Below are 23590 nucleotides of genomic sequence, written 5' to 3'. Positions count from 1 at the left end.
CATTAGAGGCCACACTATATAGTGCCATAACACGGATTTAATCAAGAGAGGGGAAGTTAATTTCTATGATGAGTGTGTATTAGTGAATAATAATTTAATCTCTCGGAGTGTGGTCTTTTCACACTCGAAACCGGAGTTGTATCGTAATTCCTCACTGACACACACTGACATTGATGACGTTTTTGTAGTAAAAGGCAAAAGCCATGAAGGTCAGCGAAGAACTGAAAGGCAGATTCTTCCACTAACCTCTGCACTAAGAAGGCACTGTTTCAATTAATCTTCTGACCCCTAAGGTTGGTGTGTAGCATGTATGTCTTTCATGCGTTTCCCTAACTAACTAACTAACTAACTAACTAACTAACTAACTAACTAACTAACTAACTAACTAACTAACTAACTAACTAAAAACTATGAATGCTTTCATTCCCTACCCTGAAGGGGTGGGGCGGGCCACCTAGAGGGTAACGCCCTCTCTCTGGCCAGGACGCGTTTCTCTTCTTTGACCAACAACTTCAAGTAGCAGTAGGTGTGTTTGTCTTTAATGCTGTCTACAAATCGTACTCTTAGTTTTTCTTTGCTCCTTCTACCTTCCAGCTTCCCTTCAAGTGCACCAATAAGAATGACGAAGCAAACGTCAAACTAAGCTATTTCTTCTCCTGTTTCAAGTTGCTTGTCCCATTTGCTCGGTTGGAACCGTTCTCGTTTATGACTCCGTCAGTCTAAGGTATTCTTGGAGTCGATGGCAGCACCAAATCTCAAAAGCCTTGAATTCCCACGCAGTCTCCATGTTTCCCACCCATGCAAACATTTTAACGAAATGTTTTCGAATCTCCATGCCGATGATGTTAGATATTAGAGTAGGCACTTTTTAGATAAACTTTCCTTCGCCTGTGCAATTTCTATACATCTGAATTCTTTACTTGATCTAGATCCCCTCAATCCATCAATACACGGGCAATTTGGTCATCATCCCTTGCACACGTCATTATCTTAGTCTTCTTCTTCTTCTTCTTTATTTTCACTATATAAATTGGGAAAATTCTTTGCTCTTTAGGATGCATTCCGGTAAAACTGTACAGTTCAACGCAGGAAGCAAAACAAAATAACAGAGCTGACATTTAAATTTACGACTCAATGATCACCTTGAGATAAGCAAACTTTCATCGCTAATGACAGGTGATGCTGGTTCTTGATTAGCTTTCCAAGGCCTTCACCTGCTCGGTACAGGAAGTGAATGCTATTCTTTCCCTCTGTTCAATAGAGGTTATTAAAGAAAGTTAATTTATACGTTTCAGGAATAATGAACGAGATTTACTTTTTGCTGCCATATTTCTAGGACAGAGAGTATTTTATGCTCTGGCTAATCTGAAGGGAGTTGAACATCATCATCATCATCATCATCATCATCATCATCATCATCATCTGTTTACCCTCCAGGTTCGGTTTTTCCCTCGGACTTAGCGAGGGATCCCACCTCTACCGCCTCAAGGGCAGTGTCCTGGAGCTTCAGACTCTTGGTCGGGGGATACAACTGCGGAGTATGACCAGTACCTCGCCCAGGTGGCCTCACCTGCTATGCTGAACTGGGGCCTTGTGGAGGGATGGGAAGATTGGAAGGGATAGGCAAGGAAGAGGGAAGGAAGCGGCCGTGGCCTTAAGTTTGGTACCAGCCCGGCATTCGCCTGGAGGAGAAGTGGGAAACCACGGAAAACCACTTACAGGATGGCTGAGGTGGGAATCGAACCCACCTCTACTCAGTTGGCCTCCCGAGGCTGAGTGGACCCCGTTCCAGCCCTCGTACCACTTTACAAATTTCGTGGCAGAGCCGGGAATCGAACCCGGGCCTCCGGAGGTGGCAGCTAATCACGCTAACCACTACACCACAGAGGCGGACGGGAGTTGAACATGAATATGTTAAGTACACTGTATCCCAGTTCCGGTTTGTTGAAAAGGACTGAACCCTTTGGGATTATTCTGGGAACTGAAAGAATTCTTTGATGTAACATACGCCGACTGAACTGGAAAGTTGGTTGTTGTTAGATAGATTTCGGAATTTTGACCCAGCTTTGGATTTTGTGTAAATAATTGTAATATTGTTATCTGAAATTCTTCTTTAACTTTGTTTCTATAATATGCCTGTTTTGTGATTTCTGCATACATTTGAATACTGTAATTTTTAAAATATGCCTCAAAACTTCGTAATACGTTATTATTCCACGACAAAATATCACAAGCAACTGTGAGCTTGCATCCGGGAAATAGTGGGTTCGAATCCCACTGTCGGCAACCCTGAAAATGGTATTCCATGGTTTCCCATTTTCACACCGGGCAAATGCTGGGGCTGTACCTTCATTAAGGGCACAGTCGTTTCCTTCCCATTCCTTCCTAGGCCTTTCCTATCCCATAGTCACCATAAGAACTATGTATGTCGGTGCGACGTAAAGCAATATAGCAACAAAAAAGATCACAATGCACAACTTCAGGAGATAAGTTGTAGGCCTACAATTTGAGAGAAGAAAACATACTGTATTACACCTGTTTCCAACTGTTACAGAACACGATTACAATTTGTAGTACATGCGTAGTGCCTCTGTGGATCAGTGGTAGAGTGTAGGCCTCCTGATCCCAACATAGCGGGTTCAAACCCGGAAGAGGTAGTCGGATTTTTGACGGGCGGAAAGAAAAGTCCATTCGACACCCCATAGCGTACGATGTCGGCATGTAAAAGATCTCTGGTGACACATTTGGTGTTTAGTAGTAAAAAAGGAACGTCGAAATTGACGAGCAGACAGCCAGATGGCGACAAATTGAAATGTCTGCAATTTTTCATGATGTGATAATTACCAGAAGCGCGATTAAATAGGAACTACAGTTACACAGAATTTGCACTTATACCAGGTGGCTCCCGAACGCCGTACTTTCTACTTATAAATGCCCCGCATTCACAAATGAAGAATGGGATGTCTACCAACTGATTTTCACAGGGTAACTACTGCCAGCGGGCAGGTTACGTCAGAATGTGAAGAGATAAGAAACGGGGTATTGCTGGCAGCATGTTACCGGTCAAATGAACCCTTTGCATTAGTAAACATCGTTTTCGACCGCATAGTTCTAGGCTGGTGTATGGTACAGCCGCACTATATTTGCTGTCTGCATATCGGCAATGGCTAGCGTGATCACCAAGCAGCGAATACACAGACATTATCTTAAGCTGGACAACCTGGTCGGAGTGCAACAGAAGCTCCAAACAGATGTACGCATTCTACACACATATTTCGTCGAACAGTATTAGATTTGTTCCATACAAGCAACTCTTTTATCGAGTTGAATGTCTACACGTGTTTAAATTAATTTATTAGATTTTATTTACTGCATCTTTGGCGTGTCGGTTAGGGGGTGGGGTGAGGAGGGACAGTCGCTCCCACTCTGTAGAGTAAACATTACATTTTATCCCACTTTAGACAGCTGGAACTAGGAATTATTTAAAAAAAAGCTATTTGTACAAGCCTTGTTGTCTTATATGCTAAAGATTTCCTTTATTTTCTTTATTTAACATCATTATTGGCGGAAATACGCACGAAACGCCGTTTATCGCAGCTAACCGATTTATATAGCGCTACGGCAAGTAGTGGAGACTTTGCATGTGCTGTGAGGAAGGGTAGTAGGGGTACATATTTTTTTGGCGAGGGCATGGCCACTGAGTTATAATTCACCCCCTTGCCACACGCATTCATCAGTCTGGCAGTCTCTTTAGTATCTGTTAGTTTCTTAGTGAGTATTCAAGTAGTAAATTATTTTAATTGCATAATCATGCCGTACTTCTTTTTTAATTGTACCGGGCAAGTTGGCCGTGGTGTTACGGGCGTGCATCTGTGAGCTTGCACTCGGGAGATAGTGGTTTTGAATCCCACTGTCGGCAGCCCTAAAGATGGTTTTCCGTGGTTTCCCATTTTCATGCCAGGCAAATGCTGAGGCTGTACCTTAATTAAGGCCACGATCGCTTCCTTCCGAAAAGTTCTATCTGTGTCGGTGCGACGTAAAGTCAATTGTAAGAAAAGATACATTTAAAATTGTAAATGCAATTTCATCGCGAGAGAACACCAACTTTCCTTTCACCAGACTAAATTCCTTCGTTTGTATTATGTTATTTTATATGTAAATGTAATTCATCTTCCCCGTGAATTATTTGTAACAATAGTGTTTTTGAGATTTTGATTCAATTCTGTATAATAAAACTTTCACCAGGTCTCTCAAACATACTACGGGGCAGGTTAAATTCATTTAATTAATAAATAACATAACACAAAGGAATAATTTAGCCCAGTGAAAGGAACGTTGGTATTCTCTCCCGTTGAAATACAATTACAACTAAATATTATTTTTTTACAATTGGCTTAACGTCGCACCGACATAGATAGGATCTATGGCGACGGTGAGGCAGGAAAAGTCTACGCGTGGAAAGGAAGCGACCTTGGCCTTAAATAAGGTACAGCCCCAGCACTTGCCTGGTGTGAAGGTGGGAAACCACGGAAAACCAACTTAAGGGCTGCTGACAGTGGGATTCGAAACCACTATCTCCCGAGTGCAAGCTCACAGATGCACGCCCGTAACACCACGGCCAACTTGCCCGGTACAATTAAAAAAGAAGTACGGCATGATTATGCAATTAAAATAATTTACTATTTGAATACTCACTAAGAAACTAACAGATACTAAAGAGACTGCCAGACTGATGAATGCGAGTGGCAAGTGGGTGAATTATAACTCAGTGGCCACGACTTTGGCAAAAAAATATGTACCCCTACTACCCTTCCTCACAGCACATGCCGTAGTGCTATACAAATTGGTTAGCCGCGACGAACAGCATTTTGTGCGTATTTCTGTCAATACTTATGCTAATAATTAAAGAAAATAAAGGAAGGCATTAGCACATAAAAAGGTTTGTACAAACAGCTTTTTAAAAATAATTCCTAGTTCCAGCTGACTAAAGTGGAATAGAAATGTGATGTTTACTCCACAAAGTGGCGGGGGGGGGGGGGGGGGACTGACACTCCTCGTCCCACCCCCTAATCGCCGTTATTGTTTGTAGACACGCCAACGATGCAGAAAAGGAAATCTAATAAATTAATTTATACACGTGTAGACATTCCACTCGATGGAAGAGTTGCTTGTATGAATCAAAAACTAATATTGTTCGGTGAAGTACGTGTGTAGAAGGCATACGTCTGTTTGGAGCTTCTGTTGCATTCCGACCAGATTGTCCAGATTAAAATAATGTCTGTGTATTCACCGCTTCTGATCACACTAGCTACTGCCGATATGCAGACAGCAAATATAGTGCGGCTGTAACATACACCAGCCTAGAACTATGCGGTCGAAAACGATGTTTACTATGCAAGGGGTGCATTCGACCGGTAACATGCTGCCAGCGATACTCCGTTTCTTATCTTTTCATATTCTGACGTAACCTGCCAGCTGGCAGTAGTTCCCCTGTGAAAATCAGTTGGTAGACATCCCATTCATCATTTGTGCATGCGGGGCATTTATAAGTAGAAAGTACGGCGTTCGAGAGCCACCTGGTATTTACATGACAAGCGTCAAGATTGCTATTAATATTAACTTCTCGCAAAGAACATGTATCATTTTCAAAATGTGTTTATTTCGCTTTAGGTATTTATTTTTGCGTATTTGAACAAATAATTGGAACCGGTTTAATACCGGACCATGGATGTTACTATCAGGGGATCATTTTAATTATTCAAAAAAGGTTTTTGGAAGAAGTTTCCAATCGATTGTATTAGCGAAACATATGTAGACCTACCTTCTTTGAAATGGGAGGATGAACTATAAATACACTTTTCAAGTACGTGTGAAGACTTCCCGAACATAAATATTTTCCACAATTTTTTATTTTCATTCAGTCCGTTCTGTAATTATTCTATATTTGTATTTTGTTCCAAAACATAGCCTTTTTCTGTGTGTTTCTTAGGTTTCAATCCTTGTTTGGAGGTGACTTCACCCATCTGATACGTTTTCCCTCATAGAACAGAAAATATCTGCCATATTTCTTGAACCTCCACAACATATCCTAGATTCATCACAATGGATAGACTACACCCTGGTATCCTTCCGTGTAGTATGAAAAGAAAAAAATCCGAACGGACGTGAAATTTCATTACATAAAACGTACATTCATATGCTGTGATTCAAACCATGGTCACCTTGGTGAAAAGCCGGTAGCATTGCCCCTCAGCTATTGCGCTCCTAAAAACTAAACAAGAAACTAGCCACCCATTTTTTCTATCGTGTCTATGTCACAAACAACCCCTGCTTAATGTGGATTATTTGTCTGCTCCATATTCCACGATTGTTCTCACAAGCGAAACATAATTCAGTTCTTTCTCTAGAATTATGAATATATTCATGCGTATATTCCGTCAAAATTTTAAAGATATACTGTACATTCTAAAATTTATGAACAAGCACCACACGATTTGGTATCCACAGAATACTGAAAATAAGCATAATAGAAATTTTTTATATACATTTATGGACATTAGTCATTCTGAGAGGAGAATAGACAATGAATTAGCAAGAACATGATATGATATGAGGTGGAATCTTACCTTGCCAGATCCTCGTGTATTTGAGCACCGCAGTACACCTATGGCATGTTGACGATACTCTTTCTCCAGGTGGTCGTATTGGGCTTGAATACGCCTGAAAGAAATGATTAAAGTCATAGATAGAGACTGGAGAAAAATATCGTGAGAGTAATATTTACATACTTACAAGAACATCAAAGCGTAGACTCCACAGAACTACTATAGGGTAGCATTCATACAGGGCGCTCGCCGGAATGAGCAACTCATCTATTTTGTATAGTCACATACCAGCGGAATCTCACTTCGAAAGTTCTGTGGCAAGACTGAATACTTTTGAAGCACACAGCATATATATTGGTAAAATTTCATAACCATATAAAAACAAAATATGTTTTTATCTTTAATTTGGCTCTGTAAGTTTCCAGTTATGAATGCTTTTGATTCATAACTTAGAATAACATAATACAAAAACCAAACCAAACCCCATGGGACTACAGACCTTGAAGGGCCTTGGCCTACCTAGTGACTGTTGCTCAGCCCGAAGGCCTACAGATTGCGAGGTGTCGTGTGGTCAGGACGACGTATCATCTGGGCCGTTATTCTTGGCTTTCGAGAGCGGGGCCGCTATCTCACCGTCAGCTAGCTCCTCAATTTTAATCACGTAGGCTGAGTGGACCTCGAACCAGCCCTCAGGTCCAGGAAAAAATCCCTGACCTGGCCGGGAATCGAATCCGTTGCCTCCGGATATAGAGGCAGGCACGCTATCCCTACACCACGGGGCAGGCAGAATAACATTATGGTCGCGGTAGATCAACATAAAATTAAGTGTAATACTGCGTGAGTAACCTAACATTGCCATGGGGGATATTCCTCAAATAAGAAGGAATTTTAAACAATAACTTGGTCGACAGAACGTTAGGAAAGGGGCCCATTAAATTAATGCACATAATTAATTTAAGAACCTACCGAAGTGTAACTTTCAACCTATTAATTACGTATTTTAAATTGAAATCTATTCAGAATAACTGACAGCAGGAAAAGAAAAAAAATACTAGCAAATATACCCGTGATTCGCTACGGTGTTATACCTTGTATACGGAGTTCTACGTAAGTTACTCCACACGCAGTAAGTAAGATTATATTAAATTGAACGTATCATAGCGCTATCCGAGAAAAAAAATGGAGAAGACTCCATACGTTGTTTCCGATTTAAGGTACACGTTAGGGAAATTTAGATGATCATGGGCGGCCACATTTCCTACTGCCATTCATAATCGAGTTCGGGAGCTTCTACAGTAACGGCAGGCACACTTGCCAGCTGCCTTTTGCAATAGAGATGGAGAGATTTCATTATACTGTAATAAGCCTCCGTGGCTCAGGCGGCAGCGCGTAGACCTCTGACATTTGAGTTCCATGGTTCAAATCCCGGTCACTCTATGTGAGATTTGTGCTGGACAAAGCGGATGCTGGACAGGTTTTTCTCCAGGTACTCCGGCTTTCCCTGTCATCTCTCATTCCAGAAACACTCTCCAATATCATTTCATTTCATCTGTCACTGAACTCAGAACATGAAACCCGCAGAAAGTATTGATTTTCTCCGTCATTTGAAGAGTAGGCAAAATTATGCTCATAACAAAAGTTGTTTAAAATGAAGGGGCGTTTCACATGTAGTCCCCGGATTTTACACAAAATAAATAGTATAAGTGAAAATGTTATGGTTTCCCTATAAACTCCCTGTTCAGAGATTTTTAAATCATGTGCTTATCTGAACCTTTCTCTGAATGAGTATACCCTATATATGAAGTTTGGTCGAATTCTATCCAGTCGTTTCGCCGTGATAGTGGAGCAGACGCACAGACAGACAGTCACGAAAGCTAAAATACTCGGATACGATCTTCAGTTGACCTAAATCGGATAAATATATGAAAAGTTTGCAAAAAAAGAAAAACAACTAAATTACAGACAGCGGACACCCGTAGAACTTTATTTATATAGATATAGTGTGTTACAATGGAATACATTACAATGCCGAGTAGTTGTATAAAACTTCTTTATTGTATCATAAAACAATTATGGATTTTATTAATGCTTAATGTGAATCAGAGTGTATTAATTGGTATACTTTTGGGCGTATTAAAATGCTTGACCAATTCCACACCACAGTTCTCTTTATACTCCAGAGTTTCTTGCATGGTCATAATTTACACTTAAAGTTATTTCAAGTGAACGATTCTCGTCACTGTAATCACTATCAATACCAAATTCACCTTCCACACCATAGATTAATTTTTACGAACATTTTCGATCAACTTCGAATTTTCTTCCTCAGAACTTCTTTCAACGACGGAAGTAAATCTCACCGAGCAAGTAGCTCTTAGGTTTGGGTCATGTAACTATCAGCTTGCATTCGGGAGATAATGGGTTTGAACCACACTGTCCGCAGACCTGAAGATGGTTTTTCGTGGTTTCCCATTTTGACATTAGGCAAATCCTGGAGCTGTGTCTTAACTAAGGCCACGACCGCTTCCTTTAATCTACTAGACCTATCTCATCGTCACCGTGAAACCTATCTGTATCAGTGCGATGTAAAGCCAATTGAAAAAAAAAATCTTTGAAGTTTAAGGAGTGAGTTCGTTCCACTTATGAAGTTTTTAATTATTTGTAGAAAATGAGCAGAACCGCGTGACCCATCTCTTGTCTCTCACGCAAACGTCAGGCGTTTAAAAACTCACACTTCCATACCTTGGCTGCTGTTGCGTGATAGACATACAGGGAACAATTCTGTAAATAAGCGTCAATGAGTCAATGGACTCTATCCGTCGCAGGTTTTCTCTATCTCCAGAAATCCGTGGTTACTCCGTACAGTATTCGATATGAAACATGTTAATTAGTTAAGAAGGGTATGAAGTTGAAATTAGTTCTTCGCAATATAAAACAAGTAATGGCAAATTTCACACAAAACTGCCGAGAACTTTCAGCTCTCCCTGTGAGACTGATGCCTATGGAATGACAACAACAACAACAACAACAACAACTTTATTAGCTTTACATCCCAGTAACTACTTTCATAATTTTCAGAAACGCCGAGGAGCCGGAATATTATCCGATATATCTTCCTTTACGAGATAGTAAAACTACCGACAGAGGTTGACATATTTGAGCACCATGGAATATCATCGAATTGAGCCAAGACCAAACTAGCAAACTTGGACCCAAAGTGCTGTATTGTGGGTGTCAATTGCAAAGACATGCATAAGAACTTATCCGGAAACCACACGCTAATATTTTATCATTCAACCAATCCAAGTTCCAGTCTCCAGCAAACGATGCAGGCAGAAATTCTCCTTCAGAACTGAACTAAAAAGACCTCATCGGAGCAAAATTCGAAAGTGACTATTCTGGTCCAAATTACTGTGCGAAGTTCATCCTCTTCGTTTTGATAGAGATTTTTCTTCGCACACGTACATTTTCGGCGGCAAGGATGGGAAGGTATAGGCCGTGGTCTTCATTAAATTACGGCCCTAGCACTCGCCTGATATGAAAACGGGAAGCTACGGAAACCATCTTACGGGCTTCCTAGGATGGGATTTTAACCCACCACCTCCCGAGCGCAATCTCACAGCAACTAAACCCGAACCACGAAGGCGACTAGCTCGGCGAAACTCGCACTAGCTTATGATATACAAAGAACAATTCATGACACTCATGGTTGTTGTTTTAAGGGACCAAACATTGTGGCCATTGGCTCGAACAACAAACAAACAAACAAACAAACAAACAAACAAACAAACAATTGCACATACAAACCATTCCTGCCCAGAAAAATAGTCTAGAGACATTGGAGAACTACGGAGTCTTCGTAACATCATAAACCAGTTTTTATGACCTTGTTCGCTGACTCTCATATCAAAAGCGTCTAAATTTCCTTCAACTAGGCTGACGGAATCCCAATAGAATCTCCAGTCCTGGATTAAGAACCTATGTCAAGCTAGGAATCGAACCCAGAGCTCTCATCTTCGAGGCAGACATAGTATGCCTACACCACGGTGCTGACTATGATTTCAAATCCATAAATTACTTCGTAATAATGCATGTCTGAGAGTGGACTGAATCACGGATATCAACATATAATCATTATGTAATCTATCATCTGGACACGTAGCTTAACTCAGACGGATAACCTAACTCCACTGGCAAATGTCAGCTAGTGAGTAGGTGTTCCAGCATTGACGACAGGTCACGGCAATGAAGTGAGTCACACGTGACATTTTGAAAGTGTTATTATTAATGTCAGCCTCAAGGTACTGTATTAATATCTTAACTGTACCTTAGTTGTATCTCGTGTACACATAACTCCAATAACTGTCTCATATAATGCGTCATCGATTTCTACTATTTCCTTATAACAGCATGACTTGAGGTTGTGATTTTTGAGGATTCAACCAGTCTCCAAGCTGAAGATTTAACGGACAGACAGTAGGAATTGTGTTGCTTTCAATAATACTAGTACTTTAACTGTACATACTGTGTTTTATTCGTCGCCGTAAGACCTATCTGTGTCGGTGCGACGTAAAGCCCTTAGCAAAAAAAAAAAAAAAAATACTGTGTTTTACCAAAAAGTATGCGAAGTTCGTGTGAGGATCTAACAATTTTTAAAGAAAACGACCCTCCATTTTTTTTAGAAAATGCGATTGTATTTTGTAATTTTATTATTGAAAACTCCAGAAAATGTTTCCTTTCGCTTCGAATTGAAAATGCGTACACGCGAGGGTTGAAGTAACGTAAATTTGTAGTATCTTCTTTTCTCATATCGCTACAGCCATAATCCAAGTGTTAGCGTAATAGTCGAATGGAATAGTTATCGGTTTCTCAATAAGGCGGTGGCGGTGATTTTTGAATTGATTTTCATGTCGGCGTGGTTCAAATTCAATTTAAAATTGGAAGCCCCGTTGATATGTTGACGAAATCAATGATGACGTAAAACTACGCGTTTCCATTTTGAAGGAGAGAGATTTATTAAAGAAATAAATCGTCCGTCCCTCAAAGAGGGTGACCACTCAGATCCAAAATACAGACAGGTTATAATTTCAATGTAGTTTAGAAACATCAAAAAGTGGAAACTTTCTCCAGGTTTAGTGGGAGACTAATGTTAATCGTGATCTCAGGTATAGATGGGAATCAATGATTTGTAGAGAGTCCCTCACTATTTGTATCACTTTTTTCTATTTCGCATAAAGGAATATTCAAAATTTTGTAGTAAGTTCGATGTCTGACTAGGGAGGGTGCCTCTTGCTCCAAATAGCACCGATCGGTAGGCATATTAATAATGTTAATAATGTTATTTGCTTTACGTCCCACTAACTACTCTTGGGTTTTCGGAGACGCCCAGGTGCCAGTATTCAGTCCCACAGGAGTTATTTTACGGGCCAGCAAATCTACCAACACGAGGTTGACGTATTTGAGCACCTTCAAATACCAGGGGACTGAGCCAGGATCGGACATGCCACGTTGAAGTCAGAAGGCCAGCGCTTCAACTGTCTGAGCCACTCAGCCCAGCGATAGGTATTTTATACTTAGCTGACAGATAAGGCAAGCACAGAACATAAATAGCTTGCTTTTCTAGGCCCACGTCCCGAGTCTGATTTGAGTCTCTTGCCTCACGTCGCACTCACACAGAGAGGCTTTATGGCGACGATGGGATAGAGAAGGGCTTGGAGTAGGAAGGAAGCGGCCGTGGCATCAGTAAGGTACTGGCTGTTGTAAAAATGGTGAACAACGAAAAATCACCTTCAGAGCTGCCGACAGTGGGGTTCGAACCCACTATCTCCCAAATGTAACCGCATGGCTGCGCGCCCCTAACCATATGGCGAACTTGCTGGGTACTACAAGTTTGGTTGTTTATTTTGATCTGGACTTGGCCATGTATCCTGTCACAAACTGAACGCTTAACGTCGAGAGGCAGTAAGCTTGTATTTCATCCAGACGAGGAAAACAAAACACACTCATTTAGTACAGGTGAACGTGCGTCTGTCGATGAGTTCAAGTATAGTAGGCCTTACTGTGGCAGATGAAGTTGTAAGATACTTCTAACTCCTGCACAGTGCGTGAATTTACGTATTTCTCGGATGTTGCTGCCAATGGATATCGTGACTAGCTTGAAGAGGTTTCGGCCCCGCCCTCCATTAGGTCACATCTACTGCACGGAAACCGTGAGTTAACAGGTCGTGCTGATATCCATCTCCAGCCAAGGATTAAATAGTAATCCAGCAGTTAGACCAGCACAAAATGGAATAAGATGGTAATATATTTATCTATGATATCACGTGGCTGCTGCAAGCCTAAAACTGCCTTTGTACGGTACGCCAATGTACGGTATTACTTGATAGTTTTACACTATTTAAACACAGTACTGGTGGGTTACAGGAAACAAGGGGTTTGCCCATCTTTTTAATTTTCGCATATTTGTCAAATAGCATTCTTGACCTTTCTCGGGCCAGTCCTGCCGGGCAATACTACAAATGCATGCGTAACTTTATAGCACTTTAGTAGCTTTCAACTTTCAGCCTGTCCTCAGTCACAGATGACCTTAACGACACGCAATTTAGTCCCTCCAATCAAATTGGGCAGCCTCTCCCATGTACGGGAAAATGTGTACTGTGTTGTGTATAGTGTAAGAATTTTGGGAACGACAAAATTCCACAGTTCTAGCCTTCCCGCAGGTAACTCGATGTTGAAAATATCACATGGATATGAGCTACAAAATTTAGGTAAATAAAATATAATAATGAAAATATATTATTTATTCCTAAAAATTACAATCCTTTTCTTAGTCATGATTATCCGATCGATTGGATTAGCAGTTCGCCTTTTTCTACCACTACGAGCGGTAATGTGACACAATGTATTGTTTCTCTTAAACACCACTCAGATCCCTAATGTGAGTCAATGCAGAGTTTCACTTAAGCCCTCATAATAACATTCGGTGTGGGCATTGTTCATAAATAAAAAACACCTGAGGGTATTGAACCAAGGAACACATTACAGAAAGAATTATGTAAATATGTTAACTTGGCTAGGGTTTGAATACAAAAGGAAACGAGTAAGGAAAGAAGCGATTTTGAGATGTTCTCCGGAACTGCATTTAGGACGGAAGTGATTTTCGAAACTTTTCAGTTTTATAGAGCTGTCCAAGACTCACAATTTGAAATGATTCTGGACCCTTTAGCCCTTTAACTTTAGGCACAATTGAGGAAGCTAAATGTTACCTTTTTTGTAGTATGGGGACGTCTATTTGTTCTGCTAAGAAATGTTTCCAGCATTTTAAAAATGGGCTGATTGATTGTAGTACCGTAAGTTTAATATCAATTCATATGCTCTTATTTATTCTGCAACAATCTTTGATCGCATGTTCCCAGCGTTGAAAGTGCTTTGACCGGCGAAGTACTGTGCTATTAGAACGGATACTTAAGCGTTCTCGCAAAAAATTTTGACTGAATTTACAAAATTATTGTAGGCTAGGTGAAACATTTTTATGTCGCAGGAACATAAAGCCAAAAGAATATCTGAACAGAAATGTAGAAGGTGCTGTTTATAAATGATTGGTACAATTTTGCAAAAATGCTTACGCAGAGGCCGACATCAAATTTTTAAGAAACAAAATTCAAATTTTACAAATTAGTATTAAAAATGTCCGCCTCTGTGGTGTAGTGCTTAGTGTGATTAGTTGCCACCCCCAGAAGCCCGGGTTCGATTCCCGGCTCTGCCACGAAATTTGAAAAGTGGTACGAGGGCTGGAACGGGGTCCACTCAGCCTCGGGAGGTCAACTTATTAGAGGGGTGTTCGATTCCCTCCTCAGCCATCCTGAAAGAGGTTTTCCGTGGTTTCCAACTTCTCCTCTAGGCAAATGCCGGGATGGTACCTAACTTATGGCTACGGCCGCTTCTTTCCCTCTTCCTTGTCTATCACTTCCAAACTTCCCACCCGCCACAAGGCCCCTGTTCAGCATAGCATGTGAGGCCGCCTGGGCGAGGTATTGGTCATCCTCCCCAGTTGTATCCTCCTACACAGAGTCTGAAGCTTCAGGACACTGCCCTTGAGGCAGTAGAGGTGGGATCCCTCGCTGAGTCCGAGGGAAAAACCGACCCTGGAGGGTAAACAGATTACGAACGAACGAAGTATTCAAAAATACGTAACGAAAGTCAATAACCAGTCGAAGAAATAGGAGGAATAGATGATGTTTGCAAACGAACTCTCTGGTATTACAAATTACTGATGTTAAACAAAGGACCAAGACATTCCTGATGACAGTGTTGAATGTAAGAAACACTTCACAGAGTTTCTAAATTAGGGACATATGCATATATTTAATACATTTTATTCAATATTTGTACTTTTTTGAAACAACAAATTTGATATTTAACAAGTCATAAGACTTGGGAAGCGAAATAACCTAAGTTTCTATTTTTTAGGCACTTCTCAAATTTTTAATTCGTATCTTCTTCTCGTCCCCTATATTTCTTTTCAATATTATACAGCCTTCTACACAGAAAATTGCTTACCATTTTCTGCTGTTGATGTTGATTTCAATACTTTGCGCTCGCTAATATCTTAAACTCGCTGCGAACTATGGGCTACGCCAATGTACGGTATTACTTGATAGTTTTACACTATTTAAACATCCGGGAGATAGTAGGTTCGAATCCCACTATCGGCAGCCCTGAAGATGGTTTTCCGTGGTTTCCCATTTTCACACCAGGCAAATGCTGGGGCTGTACCTTAATTAAGGCCACGGCCGCTTCCTTCCAACTCCTAGGCCTTTCCTATCCCATCGTCGCCATAAGACCTATCTGTGTCGGTGCGACGTAAAGCCCCTAGCAAAAAAAAAAAAAAACTATTTAAACACAGTATTGGTGGGTTACAGGAAACAAGGGGTTTGCCATCTTTTTACTTTTCTTATTATTTGTCAAATAGCATTCTTGGACTTTCTCGGGCCAGTCCTGCCGGGCAATACTAAAAAATGCATGCGTAACTTTATAGTACTTCAGTAACTTTCAACTTTCAGCCTGTCCTCAGTCACAGATGACCTTAACGATATGAAATTTAGTTCCTTCTGAGGAGCAGCCAAGAAAACACTAGATATTTAATCAGCAAATGAGATTACATTTTCATCGCCCAAGAACTTGAGCTGCGCTTCTTTGAAGCTCTCGCCGTATTTCTCGCTTCCTAATGAATATAAAACATTCCTCTGAGGAGTGCTACACTAGCTTAAAAAGGAAAAACCTTAGCCATGCATCGTTACACATTTAATTCTCCCTCTCACAAAATTACTGACAGAACTGCTGTGAATCCGTAACTCCGCGTGAACCGAAAGCTCTGCAGCTTTTGAAACGAGGGTGAAGCTTCCTAATGTGTTGTAGGTGAACTGTTAAAGACAAGCCAAGGCAAACAATACTGATTTATTTCAACGTCACTTTATTTTTCGATATAATGACTAAAGTTATCCAAGCATTTGTCATAGAGTAAAATAAGTGTCTCCTTTCCTGTTCTCCAATTCCCACGAAAACCAACTGAAGAACTCCTCGGTGTTTCAAGATCCATATCGTCAGAATCGTAAAATCATTCGTGAAGTCGTTCCAGGACCCTTATTTGAACAGTCAGCGTCGAGGTTCTCGGTTCAGAAAGTCTGGGGTTTAATTCCCGGCCGAGTCGTGATTTTAAAGGCGTCTGATTATTTCCCCTGGTTCGGAGATTCGGTGTTTGTGTTTGTCTCACTACACTCCCGTTCACATGTACACAGCACACTGCTACCAACCACCAGAGAAACATGTAATACTGTAGTATCTGGTGGCGACGTTCGCATTGGAATCCATATTAAAGGTATATTCAGCATGGAGAGGGCACAACCCGCTTTACAGCAGCGATAACACAGGAGTCCTTGCACCGGAATGGCTAGGATTTAAGGCGGCAACTTGTCCGTCCACACCGTTAAGTGGGTATGCATACCACCCAGGCGTTCTAAATGGCGCCACGAACGGACGTTTGTCCCTGCCACACATGTACAGGATCACGCAAAAGTCCGTCAACACCTGACGAGGCAATACTTCACGGAATATTTGACGTAACAACTGATACACATGATTGACATGACATGGGGTTTTATTTACACAAAAGTAAAGGAATCTGACGCCCTCTCTCACGACAGTTCCTTTTATATCGCACACAGGTCTCATGCGGCATCAATGACAGGTTGTTGTCCAGCGCCATCTGTTGACCTGTTTGTGATTCACCGTTGGTGGCAATAATTCCGCATGGCATGCCAATCATGTGTGTCAAGTATTACCCCTCTACCTCCAATATTCCGTGAAGCATTGCCTCGTCAAATAATAACGGAAATGTGTGTCACACTATACAACACTCCAAATAGGGATGGTGTCGGAAAGGGCATCCAGTCCAAAAAAAACCAAGGGCCAAATTCACATTGTGATGCACTTTGAACCCACAGCCCCACCAAAACTAAAAGTAAATCCGTCTCCATACAGACCTTGGAAGCCCTTGGAGAGGCGATTTTCAAATCCTTCTTGCATAGAAATCACTAATTGTCTTTACTTGCTTATCTTAGGGCTTTGTTGTTAAGTACTCAAATCAACCATAAATTATCCCTCATATTTCACTTTTAGTTAGTATATCGGTTCTTACTGGGATAATTTTATGACGATATTAATAATGTGCTCAGTACCTCTCATATTCATATTCATTAACCTTGATATCGGAATGTAAATTCTTGAAACTGAATTCGAGAATAATAATAATAATAATAATAATAATAATAATAATAATAATAATAATAATAATAATAATAATAATAATAATAATAAATCTTATTAAAATATATTTCCCCTTTGTGGTGTAGTGGTTAGTGTGATTAGCTGCCAACCCCTGAGGCCCGGGTTCGATTCCCGGCTCTGCCACAAAATTTGAAAAGTGGCAGGAGGGCTGGAACGGAGTCCACTCAGCCTCGGGTGGTCAAATGGGTAGAGGTGGGTTCGATTCCCACCTCACCCATCCTGGAAGTGGTTTTTTTGTGGTTTCCAACTTCTCCAGCAGGCAAATGCCGGGATGGTAACTAACCTACGGCCACGGCCGCTTCCTTCCCTCTTCCTTGTCTATCCCTTCTAATCTTCCCATCCCCGAACAAGGCCCCTGTTCAGCATGGCAGGTGAGGCTGCCTGGGCGAGGTACTGGTCATCCTCCCGAGTTGTATCCCCCGAACCAGTGTCTCACGATCCAGGACACTGCCCTTGAGGCGGTAGAGGTGGGATCCCTCGCTGAGTCCGAGGGAAGAACCAACCCTGGGGGGGGGGTTAACAAAGATTATGAAGAAGAAGAAGAAGTAAAGTATATGACCCCACTCATGTAAATAGCATTTGGATTAAAAGAAAAGCTACAGACCTGTACACAGCAACAGATAAGTTTACTGATGCTGTACGTAGTAGAGACGCTTAAAATGTTGTGGTCACCTCTGCAGAATGGACAATAATAAACTTACTAAAAAAACTGTTAACTATAATCAATTCAAAGAAGGTCACGATCAACTGGTTGGAAGAAATTAAGCAGGATTTGCAAGAAATAAATGCTACAGACGACACTATAAAAATCGTAAACTCTTTGGAATTCTGATTGCAAATCACCCATTTGTAGATACAACTAAAATGACCACTGGAAAACAGTAGATAGAAGAACGGAAAAAAATACCACAGCGAATTCTGGAAGAAGAAGAAGAAGAAGAAGAAGAAGAAGAAGAAGAAGAAGAAGAAGAAGAAGAAGCCGTCAGACCAAGCGAGCAAGTACAAACAGGCTCTTTAATTGGGCATAACGAAAAAAGGAGTAATAATAATAATAATAATAATAATAATAATAATAATAATATGCCTACTTTTAGCTAATGTTTCAACATAACACTACACATGGGAAGTTTTCGGAGACACAAGGACGGGAAAGGGCTAGGATCGGGAAGACGACATTCGTGGCCTTAATTAAGATACAGCCCCATCATCTGTAGGTGTGAAAATGGGAAACATTGGAAAAACATCTTCACGTTCACCAGCGGGTGGATTCGAATCCACCATCTCCCGAAAAAAACTCACAGCTACGCGACCCTAACTGCACGGCCAACTCGTTCGGTGGTAATAATAATATTAATAATAGTTTTACTTATTAGTAACTACATTGAGAATTTTAGAATTCGTCGAGATGCCGGAATTTTGTCCTGCATGAGTTCATTCACATGCCAGTATATATAGCAGCACGACGCTGTCGTATTTATGCACCTTCAAGTATCAGTGGGCTAAGCTGGAACCGAACGTTGCAATTTGAGCAGCTCGAGTAGGAGGCAGAGACATACTCTCTAGGGTATGGTGCCAGCTCTAGAACAAGCAATTCCAGCTAATTTCTCCTTCCTGTCAGTAGCAGAGTTCGCTTCCTCACACTAAACACATGTACCTCGGGTCATACAGTTTCCTTTGGCTAGCAAACTTCCCTCACCACTACCAAAGCCAGAGCAATCGGCTGTGTTTACAATTAGTTACTACGTTTGCTTGATAGGGAGCCAGAGGCATGACATAAATACGTACTCCAGCTTCAGAACAGCAGAGAGACAAGAAGTAATCTCTAGCGGATATGGATAATGTAAAATTGGACAATATCATAAGCGAGGACTCGAATTCCTAAGGCCTAAAAACTCTCGCAATATGCATGTAATATTCTAGAAATAACAAAATTTAGCATAAATATGACGCAAAATAAATTAAATATTCTCTCCAAAATTTGCTGGAAGACCAGCAGCAAACTCGCCACATTTCTAAAAGGCTTCTTCCCCACCCCACCCCCCTTGTACAGGGTCACTCAAAAGTTCAATAATATTTGACGAGGCAATATTGGAGCTAGAGAGGTAATGACACACATGATTGGCATGACAAGGGGTTTTATTGACAAAAAGTAAAGTACACAATCAGGCCAAGAGATGGCGCTGGACAGCAACATGTCAGCGATGCCGCTTAAGACCCGTGTACTGTATAAAAGGCGCTGCCGTGAGAGGAAATTTAAACCGATCCAACAATCACACAACCTGCAGTCACAGAACCCACACAAACCGACCTTCCACAGTTAAAAAATCCTCAAAATTATCAAACCACTCACCAATCACTACCCTCATCTCAACCACAAACATCCCCCTCCCCTGCTTGCCAACCCGCATCTACTCAGAATCGAACTCGTACAAACCGAGGCAAGCCTCGCCCACAAACTTTACTAATATACATGTGCTATGATTGCCTTCAATTAAACTATTCAGCGGCAAACTGTCCAAACCAAACCCGCTGCAATAGATGTGGTGATCACCACTATCACACTGTCTGCACAGTCCCTCGAGAACAGGCTAAATGCGTCAACTGCAAAGGCAAACATGCTGCATCATACCCAGGTTGCTCATTCCTAAGAAATATACAACATAAAAGCTCACTATATAGCGAGCAAGCACCTCCATCACTCACAACAGCCTCACCAACAAATTCCGTCTCTACTAAACCTCAACCTCAACCCCCTCCCACGTACCACCTAAGCCGCACATCACAAACCATCCCCACCATAGAACTTAAAATCCTCCTCTCTCTACTAACCAGCAATACATAATACAAGTATCCCAACCTAAGACCTTCCCACCCAGAAAGAATGCATGCCCCAATCACCAGCAACGCACCCCTTAAATAAGTCTCCTCTAAACTCTCAACGAGCCCAACTGAGGGCTAGCACCTTCCCAAACACAAATCAGTCTCCTGTTCCCAAGTCGCAAACAACGGCAGACACTGCCAACGCCACATTTCAATAACTCCACGTTCGCCACTCCTCTACCTTTCCTGAAATTCTGGAAATTAAGCACCAAACAAAACCACAAGTCTACGCTCAAAGAGCCATACGTCAAGTTGAGAATACGGACCCAATGAGGTCGGGAATCTCAAACAAAACCACAGCTGCCGCTCGCAGTCACTCCGCGAGGCTCAGGCGGCGTCACATGTGTCATTCGCGGCACATCATGCTTGGGCTCTCCGGTTTGCCGACCTCAATCCGTGTGATTATCGGTTGTGGGCTTAAATGAAATCGCAAGTTAACCGCGATCTTCCGACCTCATTAGCGATGCATAAAGACAACATCCGGCGGCAATTTCTCACCATACCTACGAATATGCTGTGCAGTGCTCTTCACAATATTGTCCCTCGACTACAGGTATTATTGATGAACGACGGCCGACATGTGAGCATGGAGCATGTGTTATTGCTTGTGTATCGCATGAAGCGCCATCTGTTGATCATTTTGTGTACTTCATTTTTGGTGTCAATAAAACCCCACGTCAATCCACCTCTCTACCTCCAATATTCCGTGAAGTATTGCCTCATCAAGTATTAACGCACTTTTGGGTCATCCTGTATATCGACACCGTAGTACCCGCGAAAACTATTGCTTTGAAACTTCAACAAACCACAAAATATGTCTAAGGAAAGAAAATTCAAAAAAACCGAACACAAACAAACGCTCGTGTCATTAACAGCACAAAACATGTGAATAGTTCTTGTGGAATATAATACTTGGGGAAAGACTAAAATGATTTTAATATGAACAAAATTACCGTCGTTGCACCTGCAAAAGCCGCTATTCGAAATATTTCAGCTTAGAACTTTTCAAAATGATTTCATTCCCCACCGCGAAGGGGCAAGGTGGGCCACCCAGAGGGCAACAACACCCACTCTGTGTTTAGGAGAGTGGGCTTGGTAAAGGAGGAGAGAAGGTTAGGTGAGGTCGACAGAAGGATACTGTAATATATTATAGGTAGGTTTTTTGTAATTATGTTTTATGGATAAGGGGGGCGTGATGAATGGAGATACTTTATTTGTTTGCTGACAAGTGGTGGTGGTGGTGGTGGTGGTGGTGGGATTTTCTCATCATTTTTTCTATTATTATTATTATTGCAATTTGCTTTACGTCGCACCGACACAGATATGTCTTATGGCGACGATGGGATGGGGAAGGCCTAGCAATAGGAAGGAAGCGGCCGTGGCCTTAATTAAGGTACAGCTCCGACATTTGCCTGGTGTGAAAATGGGAAACCACAGAGGATTAGCTCAGAAGAACAACGAGCAGGTAGTAAAGGACGTACTGTGTCGAGTGACGAGGTGAGGGGGAGGATTATCTAGGAAGAACAAGGAGCAGGTAGTAAGAAGGGACATACTGTGTCAAGTCGCCAGTGAAAGAACATCTGTTTAAGGGAATATAGTTCATCTTGCCTAAAACGAAATTATCTAAGCGTGCGCTTATACAACAATGGCTTGTACAATTTCCAGGGATGACTTTTCATGGCAGGATTATTTTATGCCAGTACTGCAATAAACAGGTATGTGCATATACCTTAAATTTCATATTAATCTAAAACTAAGGTTTTGATATTGGCTCCTCTTACTAATTGTAGAGACCTGGTTTCGATTTCCAGTACCGACAGTAATTTAGAAATCTATGAGGTCTGGAACGGTGTTGACCCAGCATCGTGAGGACAATTGAGAAGCTACACTGGGTAGGGGTCACGGAGGCAAGGCAATACGGCTGAGGGATGTATCGTGCTGACCACACGCCACCCAATATCTGCAGGCCATGAGCTGGGCAGCAACCGTTATTGAAGCCAAGGCCCTTCGGGGACTGTAGCTTTCTTGTTCTTAATTAACTTCAGAGTAATAATGGCTTAAATAGGTTAAAATTACAAATTTTATTCAGTAGCTCACCTTTTGTATTCCTTATCTAACTGACATCACTTTATTTTTTAGATCTCACATGAGAAAAAATGCCACTTTCAGCAGCGTGCAGATACTGCCAGTCACAAAGCGAAAGCAGCCATGAAAAGTAACATTAGACAGACTCTCCTCACACAAACTATATCTCCTACAACACATAATAGTTTCTATGCTGATTTGTGTAGAGCCCTAGTTGCAGAAAATATCCCCTGGAATGCTGTGCATAATCCGGTTTTCAGAGATTTTTTACAGAAATACACCAAGCAGCACATCCCATCAGCAACTACATTAAAGAAAAACTGCCTACTTGGATATTTGTTACAATGAGGTCATTTTGTCAATCAGGGAGGATATTGGGGAGTCTTCCATATGGTTATGTGTGGACGAAACCACCGACTCTGTGGGCAGGTACATTGCTAACTTTATAGTAGGAAAACTGGAACCCAATCAGACATCTACCGCTCACCTTCTTCGCTCTAAACAGCTTGAGAAAGTCAGTAGTCAAAGTATTGCATACTTCATCAACAAGGGGTTGCAATTGTTGTATCCTGGGAGTGTTGATGATTCTAAAGTCCTTCTCCTTGTCTCCGATGCTGCTTCCTACATAATTGCCACTGCACCTCTCCTCAAAACTTTCTATCCTTCTTTAATTCATGTTACTTGCATGGCCCATACCTTGCATAGACTCGTAGAAACAGTTAGGGCCGAGTTTCCTGCAGTAATTACTCTCATTTCAACAATGAAGAAAGTGTTCTGTAAGGCTCCATCAAGAATAGCTATCTTTCGAGAGAAACTCCCCTCTATTCCCCTTCCACCACAGACAATCATCACCCGTTGGGTTTACTGGATGGAAGCTGCCCTGTATTATGCAGAACATCTTGAGGAAATCATGACAGTGATATACAATTTGCCTTTAACGGACAACTCTGCATGTGTGTCGTCTGTCAAAGAGCTGTTACATGATTGTTCCAGTGTTCAGAGAGACATTGCGTATATTCAGGCAAATTTTTCATTTCTTCCAGTCACCATCGAGGAAAAAGGAAACAGTTTCAAACAGCAATTTTCTGTAATTGAGGAGGCTGAGAATAACATATTAAGTGCTAGGGGTACTAGACAACTGGTCTAGTGTACTGCAGTAAAACCCAGGTTTTTCA

At 41.5% G+C, this 23590-nt stretch overlaps 1 protein-coding gene across 1 annotated transcript in view; it reads right to left on the bottom strand.

Moving 5' to 3' along the window:
* LOC136879315 (uncharacterized) overlaps positions 1-23590 on the bottom strand; it is a 523120-nt gene that overhangs the window by 232443 nt on the left and 267087 nt on the right. Inside the window, exon 4 of the mRNA XM_067153135.2 lies at positions 6627-6720. Coding sequence (XP_067009236.2) covers positions 6627-6720 — 94 coding nt within the window. The remainder of the gene's footprint in view (positions 1-6626; positions 6721-23590) is intronic.

The sequence above is a fragment of the Anabrus simplex genome, chromosome 8 (assembly GCF_040414725.1).
Source record: "Anabrus simplex isolate iqAnaSimp1 chromosome 8, ASM4041472v1, whole genome shotgun sequence".
Classification (NCBI taxonomy): domain Eukaryota; kingdom Metazoa; phylum Arthropoda; class Insecta; order Orthoptera; family Tettigoniidae; genus Anabrus; species Anabrus simplex.
The sequence above is the reverse complement of the archived record's forward strand: the minus strand, read 5'-3'. Positions and strand labels throughout refer to the sequence as shown.